The 19,647-nt window shown below is 40.0% G+C and overlaps 2 protein-coding genes across 2 annotated transcripts in view; both read right to left on the bottom strand.

The window, feature by feature from the left end:
* The window catches only part of LOC117519681 (peptidyl-prolyl cis-trans isomerase PASTICCINO1-like), a gene marked incomplete at its 3' end in the record, with an annotated part of 5,702 nt that extends 1,539 nt beyond the window's left edge, over nt 1-4,163 (bottom strand). The window contains exon 1 of the mRNA XM_034180946.1: nt 4,055-4,163. Coding sequence (XP_034036837.1) covers nt 4,055-4,109 — 55 coding nt within the window. The remainder of the gene's footprint in view (nt 1-4,054) is intronic.
* LOC117520371 (aryl-hydrocarbon-interacting protein-like 1) lies at nt 4,053-19,613 on the bottom strand. The gene is made up of 6 exons (XM_034181714.1): nt 18,927-19,613; nt 13,701-13,880; nt 13,177-13,365; nt 7,420-7,596; nt 6,853-6,994; nt 4,053-4,168 (listed from the first exon to the last, which is right to left on the bottom strand). Exons 1-6 carry the CDS (start codon nt 19,020-19,022, stop codon nt 4,155-4,157), a joined length of 798 nt encoding a protein of 265 aa, XP_034037605.1. The 5' UTR covers nt 19,023-19,613; the 3' UTR covers nt 4,053-4,154.
* Between the last annotated feature and the right edge of the window lie 34 nt (nt 19,614-19,647).

Here is a 19,647-nt window from a genome sequence, read left to right as displayed (position 1 = left end):
TTCACCTTTTTTCAGCATCATTATATGCAAATATTGTCGTTTTGTGCTTGTCCCACACCCAGACTTTTGATCTTCAATGATAAAAATGAATGGTAAAGAAATGTTTTTTCTAATGTTTTAAAATATCTCTGAATAAAATATCAGTAAAATAATCAAAACATAATTGGGGTATTCAATGTCATACAACTGTTGTGATTTTTTTTTAAACAAAATGTAGTTGTCCCACACTATTGCTGTAATTTCCACCACAACACTGTAATGTCCCTTTAAACAGTTTGTATGAAAGATTGTTTGGGTAGTTTCTATGGAGATAAACAGTGACATCAGAGCACATGTATATAGCACCAAATCACAACAAACAGTTGCCCCAAGGCACTTTATATTGTAAGGCAATGGTGTGGTGGAAATTACATTTACAAAGCCAATAGTGCCCGTAGTTAAACAATCACCCTTAAACGGATTCCATTGTAGCCTCTGGCAAAAACAGAAACAGTGGGAAACCACCAATTGGGGCATTTTCTGAAGGACAAATGGGTTGAAAGCACAAAGCAAAATGCTGGAGATAAAATGATCGAACACTGGTGACAGAAGAAACTGCACCAGGCATAAAAAAGAAAAAAAAAAACGTTAAGTAAAGAAGAAAGAATCACAAACAGGAGAGGAACTGAACAATCTGTAAGCAATCACTGAAAGAACGCAGTAGCTTCTTGGTGATTTGTCACAATGGGCCAGTGGAGCCCAGAAACTCTTGCTCATCATTTTCCACAGTCTCATCATTGTGCTCACTCAAGACTCAACCAGGTACTTAAGACAGAATGGATCTGGTTCTGCCTTGGTGGAAATGGCTTAGCATAGTTGCATTCAAGCAGAATTTCATTTTAAAGTGTCCTACCCATTTTGATCAAAGCAAAAACTGCCCCAGAACCCAAAAAGGTAACTCTCCTCAGGAACCAAAAAAATAGCAGAATCGTAGGAACCAACTGTGATAACATAACAGAAGTGCTCCAGAGCAGTCGTGTGCTTTTCTGGCCCCCTGTGAAGCAAACAATCAGAAAACAATGAAATTCTCAGTGTTCAGCACCCTGCTGAAGAGAGTTTTGGCTCAGTCTTTGATTAGACCTTGCCTGAGTTTCAGGAGGCAGCCAGGGGGTCGAAAAAAAAGAGAAAAGAATAAACTCTCTGAGAAATAGCAGAGGAGTGAGCAAAGACGAGTTACATGACAACCTCCCGTCAATTAATAAATACACTGAAAATACTGAACAGGGACTACAAACAATCTAAAAAGGAGTTACTGAAGAGTGAATGGAACACCGGACTGTGGAACCAACAAAGCACCAGTCCAGAATTATCCAGCTCCAGCAAATGCTGGAGTCTGAAACCCAAACCGACTTCCTCTCTGGTTAAATCACATCAGGTCTTGTTGGATGTGCTGGTGCCAAGTGTTGCCATGTTCACCACACTATGGAATCATCTGGATGGCAACCACACAGAGAAATGGTCCGTCCCCACCTTTCAAAAGTAAAAGTCTATCTGCGGGAGCCAGGTGAAACATAGGCGTCCTCATGACCTTTTCCAGTTGCTGAGGCACCAGAGAAATGCACCACATAGCCAAAATGTCACAGCTGTTATTCCCTCATAACACAAGTAATTCTTCTCATCTGAATCGCTGCAAGACACCATTTGTATCACACAAAGTCATTCCACTGGTCCACAGAAGAGACCTCGCACCAAAGATATTCAGTTGTTCTCAAGTCTCACAACCATAAAAACTTGGTTTTCATTCTCCTGCAAAAGCATCGGTACTGCCAAACACCTCTGTTCAGCAACTCATTAGGTGGAGGACTGGGAGGAGGCCACAGGGAAAACCCAGGACATACTGGAGGGATTTTATTTCCCAGCTGTCTACTGCCACAGTGACCCGGACTCAGGTAAGCAGCAGAAAATGAAGGAATGCCAAAAAAGTGCATTGTGAAATGAGGGAAAAAAAACATATACAAGTTGTACCAGAGTATACACTGCACCTTTTTTTTTGTTGTTGTTCCCCGTGTGTGGAACTCACTTTGTAACAACTCAGTGTTGTACATGAGCATCACAGCATGTGCAGTTTCTTAATATAAGGACTTTTACGTTTCATAAACTAGAAGCACTCGGAGAGCGCAAACCTCCGCCAAGGCCATAGGGTCACTGACTTCACATGGAACACCCTTTGGCAAAGAGACTTATTCCACATCATTTCACGCATCTACCATCATGTTTCAGATTCAGTGGTTAACCCTCTGGGGTCTGAGGGCATTTTTGGACAGTTCACTCGCCTGGCATAAATGTTTTATTATTGTTGTTAACAGCTCTCCCTGCATCCCACAATCAAGTTTTACGTCTCTTTTTTTTCCAGGACAACCTGTACTTTCAAAATATATATGCTATAGTTGTGTTTTATAAGTGTTATAAAGGTTTACAATCAGAAATAAGAAAGGAAAAAGTAAAGCGGAAAATAATTTTCCACACGCATTTTTTCAAAACACACAGCAAACTATAATAAACTAGTAACACCTCACTCCTAAAAACAATCTTTGGTGTGTCACATGAGGTGAACCTGCCCTATGATTGGATTTTGGAAAACCATGTGACGGTGAACCAATTCCGATTGGACACTCACTTTGCGCACGTCATCACACAGCTTCTGAGGAGTACAAAGATGGTGGACAGTGGCTCGAAAGTCCGTAGAGTTAACTTTTCAGCAAAAAAAAAAAAAAAAAAAAAGAGCAAGTCTCTATCTCATATCATTAAAAAGTTATTTATAATTTAGTAAAGCTTGGTCTCAGCTGTCGTATATGACGGCGTCGGCCCCAGAGGGTTAAACCCTTATATCTTCAGCAAATGTATTTATAAAGAGAAACTGCATGAACTACATGTTTTTATTTTATAATAACAAGTTTATTCAATGAGGAGAAACAAATGCTAAATTATTATTGTGTTGTAATTTAATTTTTATTCAGCCTTTGTGACCCGTCTTCATGACGTTAGATGCAAAAATGTTGAAATTGGCCCTATCCTGCAATGATAAGAATCCTTAAAAAAATTACTGGATCTGGATCATGTTCCGGATCATTACCAAAATTTAATGACTTCTAAGTTAGGCCAAGATACACCCCTGGTAAAAATTTCATTGAAATCCATTGAGGATTTTTTGAGTAATCCTTGCTAACAAACGAACCAACCAACCAACCAATAAACAAACAAACAAACAGACGCGACCAAAAACATAACCTCCTTGGCGGAGGTAATAAGCGAGATGGACAAATAATCAGTGTGTTGTACAATGTATTGGATATTATTTGACACAGTTTGGACAAAAGAATTGCCAAATGGATACGGGTTGGTGGCCCACAGCAACATGGAGCTGTGACAGTGGATTTATACAGGAAGCCCTCAGCTTATGGTATGTAACATAAGGACTGTTAAATTCCAAAAATAAACAATATGGATAAATAATGGCCAACATTCATTCATTCATTTTCTGCCACTTATCCATGTCCCTGTCCTCAGGCAACATAAGGGATGTTATTTGATGCAGTTTGGACAAAGGAAATTGAGAAACAATTGATTAAAAAATAAATAAATGAAACGGGCTAACAGACTTTCTTCTTTGATTCCTGGGAAAGCCCTATAGAATTAGTTATTTCCAACATTATTATATGACCCACAACAGCAAACTGGTGGAAACGCAGGTACCAGGGTTCATGAGTGCTGAACTGTATCCTGCCACATGCTTGTCGTGCACACACGTTCAGAGCTCATCACACAGCCTCATGCGCACAGACAAATCATAAAACTGGAAACCGAGAAGGTGAATCACCTGAATAAATTGTGAATATAAAGACATTTGCTGCAAAAAGGGTCTCAGTGTCTCGTGCTCACTGTGCTTGTCAAAAACATAAAAGCTATATAAATACATACGTTTAAAAAAATTTAAGACTGCAAATCCAGGCTGAGGGAGTGACTAAAATAAAGAGTACCTGGGTAGGCACTGCCGTCAGCTGAGGACATAACTCATAAATCTCTGAAGTGGAGGCTCTGTCAGCTCTAGGATTACGTATACGTGGAGCCATGGGAATGGCACTGCAATATCGCGGTGAGCTCCAACTATAAAACCTTTACCAATCGCCGCCTACACAGATTCACTGAAGACAGCGCCGCAGTGCAGACTCAAAAACATGACTTCTCTGCTTTCTAAATTAATTTTTGAAATGATTTGTCAAGGTTAACATCCAGGGACAACATGAACCTCTGCACATTACTGCTATTTGACATCACCAAGTAAATTCATAGTATGTCTGACTGCATCTGAAAGCGCATTTTTTTTTTTTTTTTTAGCTTCAACAGACTTTTGATTTCGATTTGTTTGTACCCAACTCACATTTGCAAAGGCAGGAATTACAGAGCTGCTGACAGTTATGACAAAAGAAGAAGGATACAGAATTTTATTAAAGTTTCCTTTTCTCTCATTATGCTGAGTGCCAGATGGCATTTTTATTAAGAAGGCTGTGCTCACATGGATGCTTTCCAAAAAGGTTCTGTTTGTTATTAAGAATAATTGCAGTCAATCTCACAGATTTACTATGTAACTCATGAAAAAATTCATCACAAAAGTACATCAAAATAAATTTCATAAAGTCCTATTGCTCTACAAAGGTGTGTATCCTTTTCAATGCACACATGATGCATGCATATATTCCTAAATACCTGGAGATCTGTGAGCAAGCAGACTAAATAATACTCCACACTCTACTGGACTAGCTGCTTGCATCAGTGGTAGCACATCACTGGTGATGAAAAAGATGAAATAAACTGATCAATCTATACAAAAGTGGAATTTCCGCCTAAATCTTTATATGATGTGTTACCATTGTGTGAATATTCACTGAAAACCAAAAACTACTCAGTATCACATGACACATAAATTGAACACAAATGTCCAATAGCGCAACATGAAGACACTGTAGCGACATGACCTTCCTTCATGTATATCTCCATATTTCGTATATTTCAAATAAAATCCACAAAACTGTTTGTTTGATGGACAAATGAGGGTCATGGACAAACAGATGGACAGGGTCATTCAAATAAACCTTCACCGTACCCTCTTTTCATGGTTTGTTTTTGTTGTTGCAGGATTAGAACACTGAGTGCAAACATCAGGTCGGACCTGGAACTGAAACTAATGAAATTTTGGTCGTACTCTGCAAATTTCAATTTCTTTCTTTGAATGGAAATTAAATTTATTTACAAGAGCTCACCCCTTGTCAAACAACTACCCATGAACCAGAACCAGGTGAATGACAGACAGAGATTAATTTAAAAAAAGAAGAAATGAGCGGCCGCTATTCTGTCTGTGTTTGTTGTTAGCCATGTCATTACGTCCACCAAGGACACAATAAAATCATCAGCATTTTTTTATTTGTCTGTCTGACTGTTAGCAGGATTACATCAAAACTGCTGCACAGATTTTGACCACTTTTTCACCACAGATAGATATTAGGCCATGGAAGAGTCCACTGAATTTTGGAGATGATCCAGATCGGCAGATGTCAGAAATCTCAGATTGCTCTTGTTTTTCCATTGTGCCATCTGCTAGTATTCATAAAAAAAAAAAAAGTATATTTCATTTATGTTGTGTTAAAACAGCAGATATCTCAATGCCACAGCATTTAAATTAATAATATGGAGACTTGGGTTTGATTGCCGGTCATGCTACCTGTCTGTGTAAAGGGGCTCCATTTAGCGTTTTCCATCTGAATCAGAAGCTCAAAGCGCTTTACAGTAATGCCTCACATTCACCCATACACATCAATGTCAGGGTGCTGCCATGCAAGGCATTTACTACACACAGGAAGCCACTTGGGGATTAAGGACCTTACCCAAGGGCCCTTAGCGGTTTTCCAGGCTGACGGGGGTTTGAACGGAGGATCCTCTGGTCTCAAACCCACCACTTAACCGCTACACTATCACCTCATTGTCCTTAGACAAGACTCTTTAACTGCATTTTATTATGAACGTTCTGTTTAAACAATTGCTATTATGAGTTATATAACATGTTTTGGATGTTGTAGGCACTTAAAATGCATATTGGCACATTTACTATAAATTCTGTCGCTCCACCAGTAAACAGTCAACTGCCCCCGGAGCAGTCGCTATACGGTAAATAAATACAATCAGTTTTCATTAACGTTTGGGACAAGGTTTGGCCAAATCTTGGAATATATTCTATTAAAACTGGGGACAAATATGGGGGAAAAACATGAAAAGCACAGACTTGTTAAAAAGTCTGAAAGATTTACCAACAAGCAGATTTTTAGAAATGTTTGTAAAAATGTTGGACCTAGTCTTAAATCAATACCAGTACACACTCAACAAAAATATAAAAGCAACATTTTGGTTTTCGCTCACATTTTTTTTTTAAATAATTATAAAAGAGCTCAGATTTCTTGCATATACACACAAAAAAGGCTTATTTCTCACAAATTTTGTGGACAAATGTATAACAAATCTGCACTTCACCTTTGCCAATATAATCCATCCACCTGGCTGCTTTGGCAGGTGGTTGGATATGCAACATGTTGCAAAGTCACGAAGGAAATTAACAGCATTGCTCCCTCCTCTCTCCAAAGATCAATGTCTAAAGTGCCTTTGAGCAAGTTAATTCCTTGTGAGCCAAGAGGAACTGCTCAGCTTTGACATTTAATAGTGTGATGGAAAATAAAACCTTTGTTCAGATGATGTTTTGGTGCAAAAAATGGAGATTAACCAGTGTTCATTACAACACCAGCAGAGCGTCAACAGCCATTTATTTACCTTTGTGTTTCTCCAGCAGTTCTGTCGTGTGCTCTATAACCTCGTAATACTCCCCCAGCTCTAACATGCACTGGCAGTAGTTCAGTTCCAGTGGGATAATCATATGACCCAAATTCACGTGGTCTATATCACCTGGCTTCTCCTGCAGACAAACAAACAGATATGATGTGCTGCTTTGTTGTTTTGGGGATCTCCTTCAAATATTTTAATCAGTTAATCACCACAGAATATGCATTTTTGAATATTCAGAGAGCAGCTGGCTTTAGGTTGACACAAACAGTTGTTCAGCTGCACATAGGCCATCCATGTGCAACATCAAACCTGTCGCTACATCATCTAAGGCTGTCAGAATCTTTCTCACACACAAAAGGATCCAGCGTATTCTATGAGAACATCTCCTACACAGTTTCTTCTCTTTTGAGTTCCATCGCCCTCTCATCTTTAGACAGTCTACTGCAGGAGAGAAATACAGGAACTTTCCACTGCAATGTGAAAAAAAAAAAAAAAAAAAAAAAAAAAAAAAGAGTTGCACATCTCAAAAATCCACTCATCTTTTATTTCACTCACCCTGGACTGGACCGTTTTCAGCAGCAGCACAGCCTCTTTGTACTTGCTGGCCGCCTCTCTGAACTCCTTCTGTTTAACAAGCGCATTGCCCTGCATGTGGAGAACTGGCACCGCTTGCAGCTTCTCATCCTTTTCCATCATCCATGACTCTCGGTGGTAGGACATGGGGTCTCCCACCTGGAAGTAACAGGCATGTGGAGAATCCAGCAGAACAAAGCAGTGAAGATGAGCAAAACCTCGACAGACGAGCACAAATGGACGCTAATGAGGTCCTAAAGCTATCCACTAAAGCATGGAAACACAGACGATAGTACTGCTGCTGCTGCTGGAACCTCGGGTAACTTTCAGTGTTTGTTTTGGATATGATATCAAAGTTTTAGAATACTACTGTTGACGGCGAAGTTCAGAAATAAGGACTTGAATGTTGGAATATCCGAGCAAGACTTTAAAGGTTGTAATTACAGTATATACTTTACGTGATCATTCTCTTCGACAAATATATACCATAGTATGCAAAACTTTATCATCATTACTGTGCAAATATATGCACAAATTAATACAAGTTAATCAGCTCATGTGCTTGCCAGGGGGGTACCGATGGTGCAAGTATCTATTGACCCCGATACATATATAGTGCCATGCAAATGTTTTAGGCACATTTAATGCATCATACGAGGTCTGTCAGAAAAGTATCGGACCTTTTTATTTTTTCAAAAACCATATGGATTTGAATCACGTGTGATTGCATCAGCCAAGCTTGAACCTTCATGCGCACGCGTGGGTTTTTTCACGCCTGTCGGTTGCGTCATTCGCCTGTGAGCAGGCTTTGTGTGAGCAGTGGTCCACCCCTCTCGTCGGATTTTTATTGCGAATAAATGTCTGAACGATTTGGAGCTTTGCTGTATCAGTTTTTTTCCAGAAACTGTGAGAGACCTCCAGGTGGACACCGTTCAAAAAATTAATATGGTTTTCAGGGACGATTTTATGGGGATTAAACAGATTACGGGGTGTTACTGCCCATTTAAGGATGGCCCACAACTGCTGAGAGTGTGGCGCGCTCCCAACCCACATCGACAGGCTGACACCCCACTGGAACAACCAGATCATCTCCAATGTGAAAGCTTTGTTGATCCGGGACCTCGTCTGACTTTCACAAAAAGGCAGAAGATGTGGACATCAGCACTTTATCGGCACATTCCACCATTACAGGAGTTTTTTTTCATGGAAAAAGAAGCGAAGGGATGCGCCACCGTGCCGCTCATGGCACGGCACAAAACCACCTCGGTGTTGGTCTCACAGGACGGCTTAAAGGTGGATTTCAGACGGCTGTCGGTTGCTTTTCAGTCGTGTGATTATCCGATTGGGATTGTGCATGAGCTGAACATGCCCCAACATGTCCTGGAAGGCAGAGGTGTCAACTTCGTTACTGTACTTAAGTACACTTTTTTAGGTATTTATACTTTACTCCATTACTTATTTTTCTGCCTACTTCTGACATCTACTTATTACATTTTCACACAAGTATCTGTACTTTCTATTCCCTACATTTTTTTAAATAAACAGCCTCGTTACTCTTGGCTTCAGTTTAATGTTATATATATATATATATATATATATATATATATATATATATATATATATATATATATATATATTTCACGTCGTGTGCTCCTGTAATCAACTTTTCTGCAGCGCGGCTTTGCTTTGAACCGTGAACCAATCGAAGCAGTGGTTCGCAGATTGAAGCAATGCTTCGACCTATTGCTTCGTTTATTTCTTTCTTTCGCTTAATTTTCCCCCGCTAAAAACCCTAAAGAGCATACTTCTGTGAGTATTATTTACCTTTTCTATGTTAAACCGACCTGTTATGGTCTTCTGAAACAGTTGATAGATGTATTTTATAACTTAAAAACGGGAGCGATGCTAACGCGTTAGCATGTCTATGGCATTTTCAATGTTAAAAGTTAGCATTAAGCAATTGCAGCTCTCATCACGTTCTGGTGCATTTGTTTTCAAATTGTAATATTTCTTAAATTTATTTATGTTTATATATCAATAATCTAATGATTATTATATACAATTTTAGAGAAAGAGGCAAAAAGAGCCTGAATAGAAACACAACAGAAAATATATAATAACTAACATAAATAAATAAATACAGAAATAAGTGTTTCCTGTGAACACCTAGTGACTCTTACACCTCCATTTCATCCCTGTCTTATTTAAGTTTAATGACAGTTTGTTTCGGTCAAACCATATTTTCAATTTGTTAATTTCTTCAGTGATTTCCTCCAGAACTATCTGCCAAAATAGAAAACTGCTGCATCCTAGTAAGAGCAGAATACTACTGGAATGAAGTTAAATAAGGAAAGTTGGGTTTTTTCTCACTAAATGGATGCTGAACTCACTGCAGTTTATTGTCTGGAATAGTCCCAGAGCTTCTAGAATTGAAACATTTTCATGCAGGTGGTGTTGGGGGGTAATTTTGGGTTTTGGGCCACATGTAGAACGAATCAGTTTTTAAATTAAGCTTTCAATTCATCTAGTGGCATCTACTTTTTTTTTTTTTTTAAAGGTTACTTTATACTTTTATACTTTAAGTAGGTTTTGGAGCACATACTTTTTCACTTTTACTTGAGTAAAGAGGTCAAGTTGATACTTCAACTTTTACCAGTGTTTTTAAACTGCAGTATCTATACTTCTACTTAAGTAACAAATGTGTGTACTTTTGACACCACTGCTGGAAGGCTTCATCACGGCGTTGCTTTGCGCCGAGCGACTGCACCGCGATGCGCGGTGGAGCAGCTTCTCTTTCCATGACAAAAACTCCTGTAACAGCGAAGTGTGCCGTTTATTTTTAAACTGGACGCTGTCTTGATCCGGTATGTCCTCTGACTAGCACAGGAATTGTGAAAAGACGTGGACATCAGCACTTTTTCCGGCACATTAAGACAGATGTGCGGAGGAGTTCGGCGCGTCGTGGTGCAGCTGCTCGGCGCAAAGAAACGCCGTGATGAAGCCTCGTGGGACACGTTGGGGCATGTCCAGCTCAAGCTCAATTTCTCGGATATTCACACGACAGAAAAGCAACCGGAATCCGTCTGAAAGCCGTCCTGAGAGACCAACACCGAGGTGGTTTTGTCCCGTGTAATGAACGGCTCCGTGGCGCGTCCCACGGCTTCTTTTTCCATGGAAAAAAAAAAAACTCCTGTAACGGTGGAATGTGCCGGAAAAAGTGCTGATGTCCACATCTTCTGCCTTTTTGTGAAAGTGAGACGAGGTCCCGGATCAACAAAGCTTTCACGTTGGAAATGATCTGGTTGTTTGTGCGGGGTGTCAGATGGCGCTGCGCTCTCAGCAGTTGTGGGCCGTCCTTAAAGGGGCAGTAACACCCCGTAATCTGTTTAATCCCCATAAAATCGTCCCTGAAAGCCATATTAATTTTTCAAACGGTGTCCACCTGGAGGTCTCTTACAGTTTCTGGAAAAAAATTGATGCAGCAAAGATCCAAATCGTTCAGACATTTATTCGCAATAAAAAAACAGACGAGGGCTGGACCAGACCTCACTCAAAGCCTGCTCACAGGCGAATGAAGCAACCGACAGGCATGAAAAAACTCACGCATGTGCACGAGGGTTCAAGCTTGGCTGACGCAATCACACGTGATTCAAATCCATATGGTTTTTGAAAAAAATAATAAGGTCGGATACTTTTCTAACGGACCTCGTATATATACACACACACAAATACACTTGTGCTGTGAAAGTATTCACAGTGCTTCACTTTTTCCATATTTTGTTACGTTACAGCCTTTCTCCAAAATGGAGGAAATTCACTTTTATCTTCAGAATTCTACTCACAACACCCCATAATGGCAACATGAAAAGTTTTTTGAAATTTTTACAAATTTATTAAAAGTTACAAATTAAGAAATTACATGTACATAAGTATTGACACCCTTTGCTCAATACTTTGTTGATGCACCTTCGGCAGCAATTACAGTCTCATGTCTTCTTGAATATGATGCCACAAGCTTGGTGCACCTATCTTTGGACAGTTTTGCCCATTCCTCTTTGCAGCACCTCTCAAGCTCCATCAGGTTGGATGGGGAGTGTCGGGGCACAGCCTTTTTCAGATCTCTCCAGAGATGTTCAATCAGATTCAGGTCTGGGCTTTGGGCGGGCCACTCAAGAACATTCACAGAGTTGTCCTGAAGCCAGTCCTTTGATATCTTGGCTGTGTGCTGAGGGTCATTGTCCTGCTGAAAGATCAATCATCATCCCAGTCTGAGGTCAAGAGTGCTCTGGAGCAGGTTTTCATCCAGGATGTCTCTGTACATTGCTGCATTCATCTTTCCCTCAATCCTAACTTGCCACTGAAAAACATCCCCACAGCATGATGCTGCCACCACCATGCTTCACTGTAGGGATGGTGCCTGGTTTCCTCCAAACATGACGCCTGGCATTCACGCCACAGAGTTCAATCTTTGTCTCATCAGACCAGAGAATCCTTCAGGTGGGCTGCCATGTGCCTTTTACTAAGGAGTGGCTTCCGTCTGGCCACTCTACCTGATTGATGGATTGCTGCAGAGATGATTGTCCTTCTGGAAGGTTCTCCTCTTTCCACAGAGTGACCATAAGGTTCTTGGTCATCTCCCTAAAGCCCTTCTAACCTGATCACTCAGTTTAGATGGGCAGCCAGCTCTTGGAAGAGTCCTGGTGCATCCCAACTTCTTCCATTTACAGATGATGGAGGCCACTGTGCTCATTGGGACCTTCAAAGTAGCAGAAATGTTTCTGTACCCTTTGCCAGATTTGTGCCTTGAGACAATCCTGTCTCTGAGGTCTACAGACAATTCCTTTGACTTAATGCCTTGGTTTGTGTTCTAACATGCACTGTGCATGTCAGAGCAGGTGTGTGTCTTTCCAAATCATGTCCAATCAACTGAATTTAGCCCAGGTAGACTCCAATTAAGCTGTAGAAACATCTCAAGGGTGACCAGTGGAAACAGGATGCACCTGAGCTCAATTATGAGTTTCATGGCAAAGGCTGTGAATACTTACATGATTTCTTAATAAATTTGCAAAAATCTTTGTTCACATTGTCATTATTGGGTATTGTGTGTCAAATTTTGGGGAGAAAAAAAAGAATTTCATCCATTTTGGAATAAGGTTATAAGATAAAATGTAGAAAGTGAAGCGCTGTGAATACTGGGCCCCACACACTCAAATGGTTAGAAGCATGACGACTCAATTCGCTGCATACTGGTTGGACACCTCCAAAGCAAACTGAACGCTGCTGTATGTAGGATTTATGGGCGTTCATAACCATCTGTTCATTAGTGTGTACCTCCAACAACAAACCTGTTTTCATATTTACATTGGAGTGGGCTCCTTCATGGAAACTGCCTTTGCATTTTTGTAGCACGGCCGGTTTGAAGATGATTGAAGAAAAAAATGAGGACTCAGTGGTTGCTCCCCTGTACACTGTCTGCTGGTTGCTAGTTCAAGCTCAGAAGCTTGAAAACACTCATTTTTGTGGTAAAGAGGATCATACATATTGCTTATCACAAGAGAAGGCAAGAGAGCATGAATCCCCATCGCCAAGGAAGAGAAAACGTGAAGGGAAACAAAAACCCGTGACCAGTGAGGAATACAATCTGCAAGTTCACTACTAGATGACACTAAATGCTACACAGTGTAGCTTTAATAAAGCTAATGTGTGTCCAGTGTGTTATTGGTTAGCATTAGTGCACACCTGTAGAAGTTCCATGATAAATATAAGTGGTTGAGGAGTTCTCATCAGCTCATCCAGTTCAGGGAAACCAGTGGAGTGGTAGTGGAACAGGTTCCCCATGCCACACATGTGCCTCTGGCCCTCAAGGGGGTCTCTCCCCTGGGCGATAAGTCGCATTCCCTTTGACACGATAGGATACAGACCAGTGTGCTGCAAAATAAACACGATCAGAACATACAGGACTTTATCCGGCTGCTGTTGCCAGCTGTCCCAATCAGTGCCACAACAGATCTGCAATAAGCAGACTTAGTTTTACTTGCAAATTACATTTTTCTCCTGAAGGAGAAAAAACTAAATTGGCAAAAAAAAAAGAAAGAAAAAAATTCTTCCATTTGTGTTTAGCATGTCGGGGGCTGCTAAAAGTTGAATCATATGCATTGTAATGAAGTGCAAAAAGCTGCTCTTTCTCTCTCATTAAGATTCATGACTCATTAGGACTTGGTTTGAGGAGGTAGTTATCTTGCACTGTGCACGGCCCAACTCACAACGGCATCACACCAGAACTCAGCCACCTCGCCAATCCTCATGGATGTCAGCAGCGTCTCCCAAACTTCCATTTTGAACATTTTTCCCACAAAGATTTCAGCCGGCCGTCCCGCCAATCGGCTGTCATCGATGACCGTCCGTTCAAAATTGTCCCGTAGTGTCTGGAAATGGAACACCAACTTGGAAGAGAGCAGAAAAGAGTGATTACTGAAAAAACAGAGATTGCCAAGTAACAAAAACTTTTTGAGACCCCTACAGTGATTGGTTTTCTATTTATTTCATAAATCAGGGAGTTGGGAACTTCCCACTAGTCCGAGTATTAAAGAGAGCAAGTTGAAGTTGTTTTTACGTTTATGGTAGGCTATATGTTGCACTAAAGTAGATTAAGTAATGTTATAAAAGTGTGACAATAAAAAAAATTAATGATGGTGAATTACCATTATTTGTTGATTTTTAATTCAAAAGATTATAGACATCAGTAGAATTAAAGGTGATTAATGGTGTATGTCAACAGAATCATATGTTTTATTTCTGTAAAGTGAACAAAACTGCATCTGGTTAGCTGTTTAAAAGTATTACGTTTATTTGTGAACTTTAAAATCACTTTGGGGTTGGAACATACACCATCAAATAATATAAAGAGGTAAGGACCACTGGACCATAGGACCAGTGAGTCTTTAGGGGAGTGAGCGAGTGAGTGCGTCCATCCAACGTCCATCAGTTAATGCCGTAAAAACTACTGCATATTCACATTTTGAATTCAGACAGATCCAGATGAGGACCAGAGAGCAGCCTACTTAGGCCATGTTGGCACCTTTCAAGTGATTTGGTGCTATATAAATGTAAAATAGAAATTTTAACAAACCAACTTGCCAGTGTTCTTGTATATCTTAGTTTATGTTGTATTATTGGCACGGTGGGGTTGTTCAGTCAGGGACATGTAAGGTAAGACATGTCGGTAGTCGTCGCTGCATGTCAACTATTTTGTCTTTTTATTCCCTGCGGTTAGCAGCAGGATTAATGGAGTCAGTCATAGTGAGTCAGCAACATTTCTCAAACTCTGTAAACTCTTAAATATTCAAGCTCTGAAATTTTGGGCTCTGATGGATACGGGTGAGGACGACTGAACCGCCTACAACCCCAAATCAGAAAAGTTGATACAAAATGTAAAATGACAAAGAAAAGTCTCTCATGATCCTTACAGGTCACATGAACTCAACATATTTTATGTTTTGTGTGGTTAACATTGTATATGGTCATATCCGTCATATCCCTCCATTGCTGCATTTAAGGTCTACAACACATTCCAAAAAAGGTTGGGAAAGAGGCAATTTATTCTAAATATCAGGATTTAATGATCACTTTTAGAGCCAGTTTTCTTAAGACAAGTTAGGAGATGAATACGAGTACATTTCCAAGTCACTAAATAAGAATTTACATCAATCATTAAGAAATATTTGTTTATGGTAATGTGGTAATTCTTTTTCAAGTTAGCAGTTATCGAAACCTGAGTGACGGTGCAATGAGTGTACTAGTGAGGAAAGCCACCAAGACATCCATGACAGCTCTGAAGGAGCTATGGCCTTCTGTGGTTGAAGAAACTGTACATAGTACAACTTTTGCCTGTTGCATCTTTTGATTTGTGCTGTAGGACTTAAATGCAAGAATGGATGCACATTAACAAATTAAATGAAGTTGACCACACAAAACATGAAAAATCTTTGGTTCATTCTTTGTGCTATGAAACAGAAGACAATATAAGGATCATGGCTCCCCACGGTTTCCCTATTGCCCCAACTTTTTAATGACATGGGTTTGTATTTTGGACCATGTTGCCATCTTTTATAATGCACAATGACCATAACACAAACAATAGGGCAATCACGTTTCCTGTTAAGTCCTGCTGTTAATTACAGGCTTCTGGTGACCACTGTTGCTTATTTTGTAAGCGTGGGAATTAGTATCAGCAGAAATAACCTGATACAGAATCTTTATAGGTATGATGCGACTCAGAAAAACCCAGTTAAAACTACGATGGGTAGGATTGAGAGGTGTTTATGAGCAGAAATGCAATTTCACATAAATAATCATCTGTTTAGTGTATAACTACTTACAATGATGGTAGACGTGTTTTGATAACTTGAGAATGAGCCCATCATATCTATATGGGTTTGCGCCCCCTCATGGAACATCCACATTACCAAAGCACAAATGTGAAGGGAAATTAAAATGGTGACCAGTGACAACATAATGTTATGTGCAACCTCACCAGTTGATGACAATAAATCCTACACACTGTAGCTTTAAACAGTATTGATAGAAGGGAGATTAGTTTAAAAAGTTGACAGATTTATCACTTGTTTGGACTACATTTTCCCATATGTCACCTAACAGAAAGTGATTTGCAATTATTTTATTACAACCCCAATTCCAATGAAGTTGGGACGTTGTGTAAAATGTACATAAAAACAGAATACAATGGTTTGCAAATCCTCTTCAACCTATATTCAATTGAATACACCACAAAGACAAGATATTTAATGTTCAAACTGATAAACTTTATTGTTTTTGTGCAAATATTTGCTCATTTTGAAATAGATGCCTGCAACATGTTTCAAAAAAGCTGGGACAGTGGTATGTTTACCACTGTGTTACATCACCTTTCCTTCTAACAACACTCAATAAGCATTTGGGAACTGAGGACACTAATTGTTGAAGCTTTGAATAGGGAATTCTTTCCCATTCTTGCTTGATGTACGACTTCAGTTGTTCAACAGTCCGGGGTCTCCATGGTCGTATTTTGCGCTTCATAATGCGCCACACATTTTCAATAGTCAACTGGTCTGGACTGCAGCAAGCCAGTCTAGTACCAGCACTCTTTTACTACGAAGCCACGCTGTTGTAAAACGTGCAGAAAGTGGCTTGGCATTGTCTTGCTGAAATAAACAGGGACGTCCCTGAAAAAGACATTGCTTGGATGGCAGCATGTGTTGCTCCAAAACCTGGATGTACCTTTCAGCATTGTTGGTGCCATCACAGATGTGTAAACTGTCCATACCATCACAGATGCTGTCTTTTGAACTTTACGCTGGCAACAATCTGGATGGTCTTTTTCCTCTTTTGTCCGGAGGACACGATGTCCATGATTTCCAAACACAATTTGAAATGTGGACTCATCAGAGGACAGCACACTTTTCCACTTTATGTCTGTCCATTTCAAATGAGCTCAGGCCCAGAGAAGGCGGCGGCGTTTCTGGATGTTGCTGATGTATGGCTTTTGCTTTGCATCGTAGAGTTTTAACTTGCACTTGGAGATGTAGCAACGAACTATGTTAACTGACAATGGTTTTCTGAAGTGTTCCTGAGTCCACGCGGTAAGATCCTTTACACAATGATGTCGGTTTTTAATGCAGTGCCGCCTGAGGGATCGAAGGTCACTGGCATTCAATGGCGGTTTTCGTCCTTGCCGATTAGGTGTAGAAAGTTCTCCAGATTCTCTGAATCTTCTTATTATGGACTGTAGATGATGGAATCCCTAAATTCCTTGCAATTGAACATTGAGAAACGTTCTTAAACTGCTGGACTATTTTTTTCACGCAATTGTTCACAAAGCGGTGATCCTCGCCCCATCTTTGCCTGTAAACAATTGAGCCTTTTGGGGATGCTCCTTTTATACCCAATCGTGACACTCACCTGTTTGCAATTAACCTGTTCACCTGTGGAATGTTACAAACAGGTGTTATTTGAACATTTATCAACTTTCCCAGTCTTTTGTTGCCCCAGTCCCAGCTTTTTTGACACATGTTGCAGGCACCCATTTCAAAATGAGCAAATATTTGCACAAAAACAAAAAAGTATCAGTTTGAACATTAAATATCTTGTCTTTGTGGTGTATTCAATTGAATATAGGTTGAAGAGGATTTGCAAATCATTGTATGCTGTTTTTATTTACATTTCATACAACACCAATTCACTGGAATTGGGGTTGTACTTCAAAACAACTATGTATTCCACAAGCTACATAAAAACAGAATACAATCATATTTCTAAGTAGCCAATGTAATATGCTTGCATAAATGACATTCTTTTTAAACAAAATAAACAAACCAGTTAATTTATTTCTTGACAGATTGTGTATAAATAAAGTAATAACAGTGCAAACACCTGGTAATTGCCTCAATGGAGGTGGGGAAATGTTAGGCACTTCTATGTACACACGCACTACATAATGCAGACTCATGGATAAATGTTAAACTGCACTGGCACTGTGATGGAAAATACTTGTCACGTCGCCCAGGCACACTGCCATATGGCAGGATGGGAGTCAGAAGGGGAAAAAGTCAGCAACCACCAGATCAGTGGATGAACAGAAACATAGACCACACAGCCAAAATACATGTTGCAGTTTGGTTGACCAAATGTTTGCTCTGTGTGCAAGAGCCAAATATTCCTCACCCCATGAATAATTCAGAAAAGCTTAATTGGAGTCAGCAATGGAACAGAAAAGTAAATATAGAAATTAAATTACAAATCAAGATTGTCATAACTAAAAATGCTGGAACTAAATTTATTCAAGTTACTGGGTTAGCAGTGATTTAAAACTACCTTAGTGAGTATGTCTTGGACTTAATTTACATCAATCAATAAGAAATATAAACAATATGGTACTGTGTTGTAAATCTTTGTCAGTTAGGCAGTTTTCAAAAATGGAGTGATTGTGCTGGAGGGAGACTGGTGAGGGAAGCCACCAAGACAAGACGAAGGGTTACACAGCTTCATGATGAAGCAGTAGAGAATTTTCTTAAAAAGAACACACAATTTTTAGCTGCAGTTTGACAGAAAGCACAAAGCAAAACCAAGCCTAGATTTGATGTTTTCCAACATGAGGCTATAGATGAGCATCTAACAAGCAAATCGTGCACCATTCCCAGTTTATCCACTTACGAAGCCTCTAATTCTTTCAAAGCTGTCATGGGTGGCTTCCCTCACTAGTCTGCTTTGAGCATGGTTACTCAATTTGTGATAACTACTCCCTTGACAGATTTACCACAGGGTACCCTACTGTTTGTATTACTTAATAACTGGTGGACATTAAGTCATATGTCTGACTTGGCAGTTGTCAGGTTTTATCACTCATTTGGACTAAAGTGACCCAGAAAACTAATAACTAAATACGCTGGGACTAACATTATTCAGGTTACCAGGTTAGCAGTGATTTAAACTACCTTCGTGCCAGGTGGAAAGTGTGGCAGCGGCCCGGTTCCTCCAGCGAGAATCTTCTTTTTCACTCCTGGATGGTTGAGCAGGTACGTCTCCTCCATTGTCTGCAGTAGTGCACACAAATGTATTTTGCTGATGTCTCTTCTTGAGCTTTGTGTTCTTCAGGCTTTCTAATTAGCTCACTACCTGTCTGCTGAGCTGCTCTCTGACAGATGGCAGGATTAACCAGGTTTTGGAGCTGGCCATTTCAATCTGAAGAGCTAATCCTGTGCGCACTTCTCTGATTGGTGTGGCAATCCCTGCAGGATGAAGCAGGAGAGGCGGAGACAACACAACCAAATAGATAACAATGGCCCAGCTCATGCTGGAACAAAGAAGGAACATTCTGGAAGGAGAGTAATCTGATAACGGTTTAATAACACTGCTGTTCAGTCGCGGTGAGACACCTTTACGTCACTGGAAAATAGGACAGTTCACTCTTTAAACATGGCTGCACACAAAAGAAAAACATCAAAGCATGTAAGACTCAGATAATCAACTTTCACCGGCAAACCACAACTTTTTAGTAGCACAAACTGTGCAACTAGATCCACACGAAATAAAGTGATCTAATGTGTGAATTTGTAAAACCAACTTCATCATAAAGTGCACAAAATCGATTTCCAAGCGACTTTGCATCAACTGTCTTTAATGTCTGTGTGACACAGAAAAATCCTGATGGAAATC

Source organism: Thalassophryne amazonica, chromosome 11 (assembly GCF_902500255.1).
Source record: "Thalassophryne amazonica chromosome 11, fThaAma1.1, whole genome shotgun sequence".
Classification (NCBI taxonomy): Eukaryota; Metazoa; Chordata; class Actinopteri; order Batrachoidiformes; family Batrachoididae; genus Thalassophryne; species Thalassophryne amazonica.
Note: the sequence above shows the minus strand (reverse complement) of the source record. Positions and strands in the feature narration are given on the sequence as shown.

Coding starts and splice junctions, on each gene's coding strand:
- LOC117520371 (XM_034181714.1), bottom strand. CDS start 19,022: ATGGAGGAGACGTACCTGCTCAACCATCCAGGAGTGAAAAAGAAGATT. Junction 13,366..13,700: donor AGTTCTGGTGTGATGCCGTT/GTGAGTTGGGCC, acceptor TTTATTTTGCAG/CACACTGGTCTGTATCCTAT. Junction 6,995..7,419: donor TGAAAACGGTCCAGTCCAGG/GTGAGTGAAATA, acceptor GTTTGTCTGCAG/GAGAAGCCAGGTGATATAGA.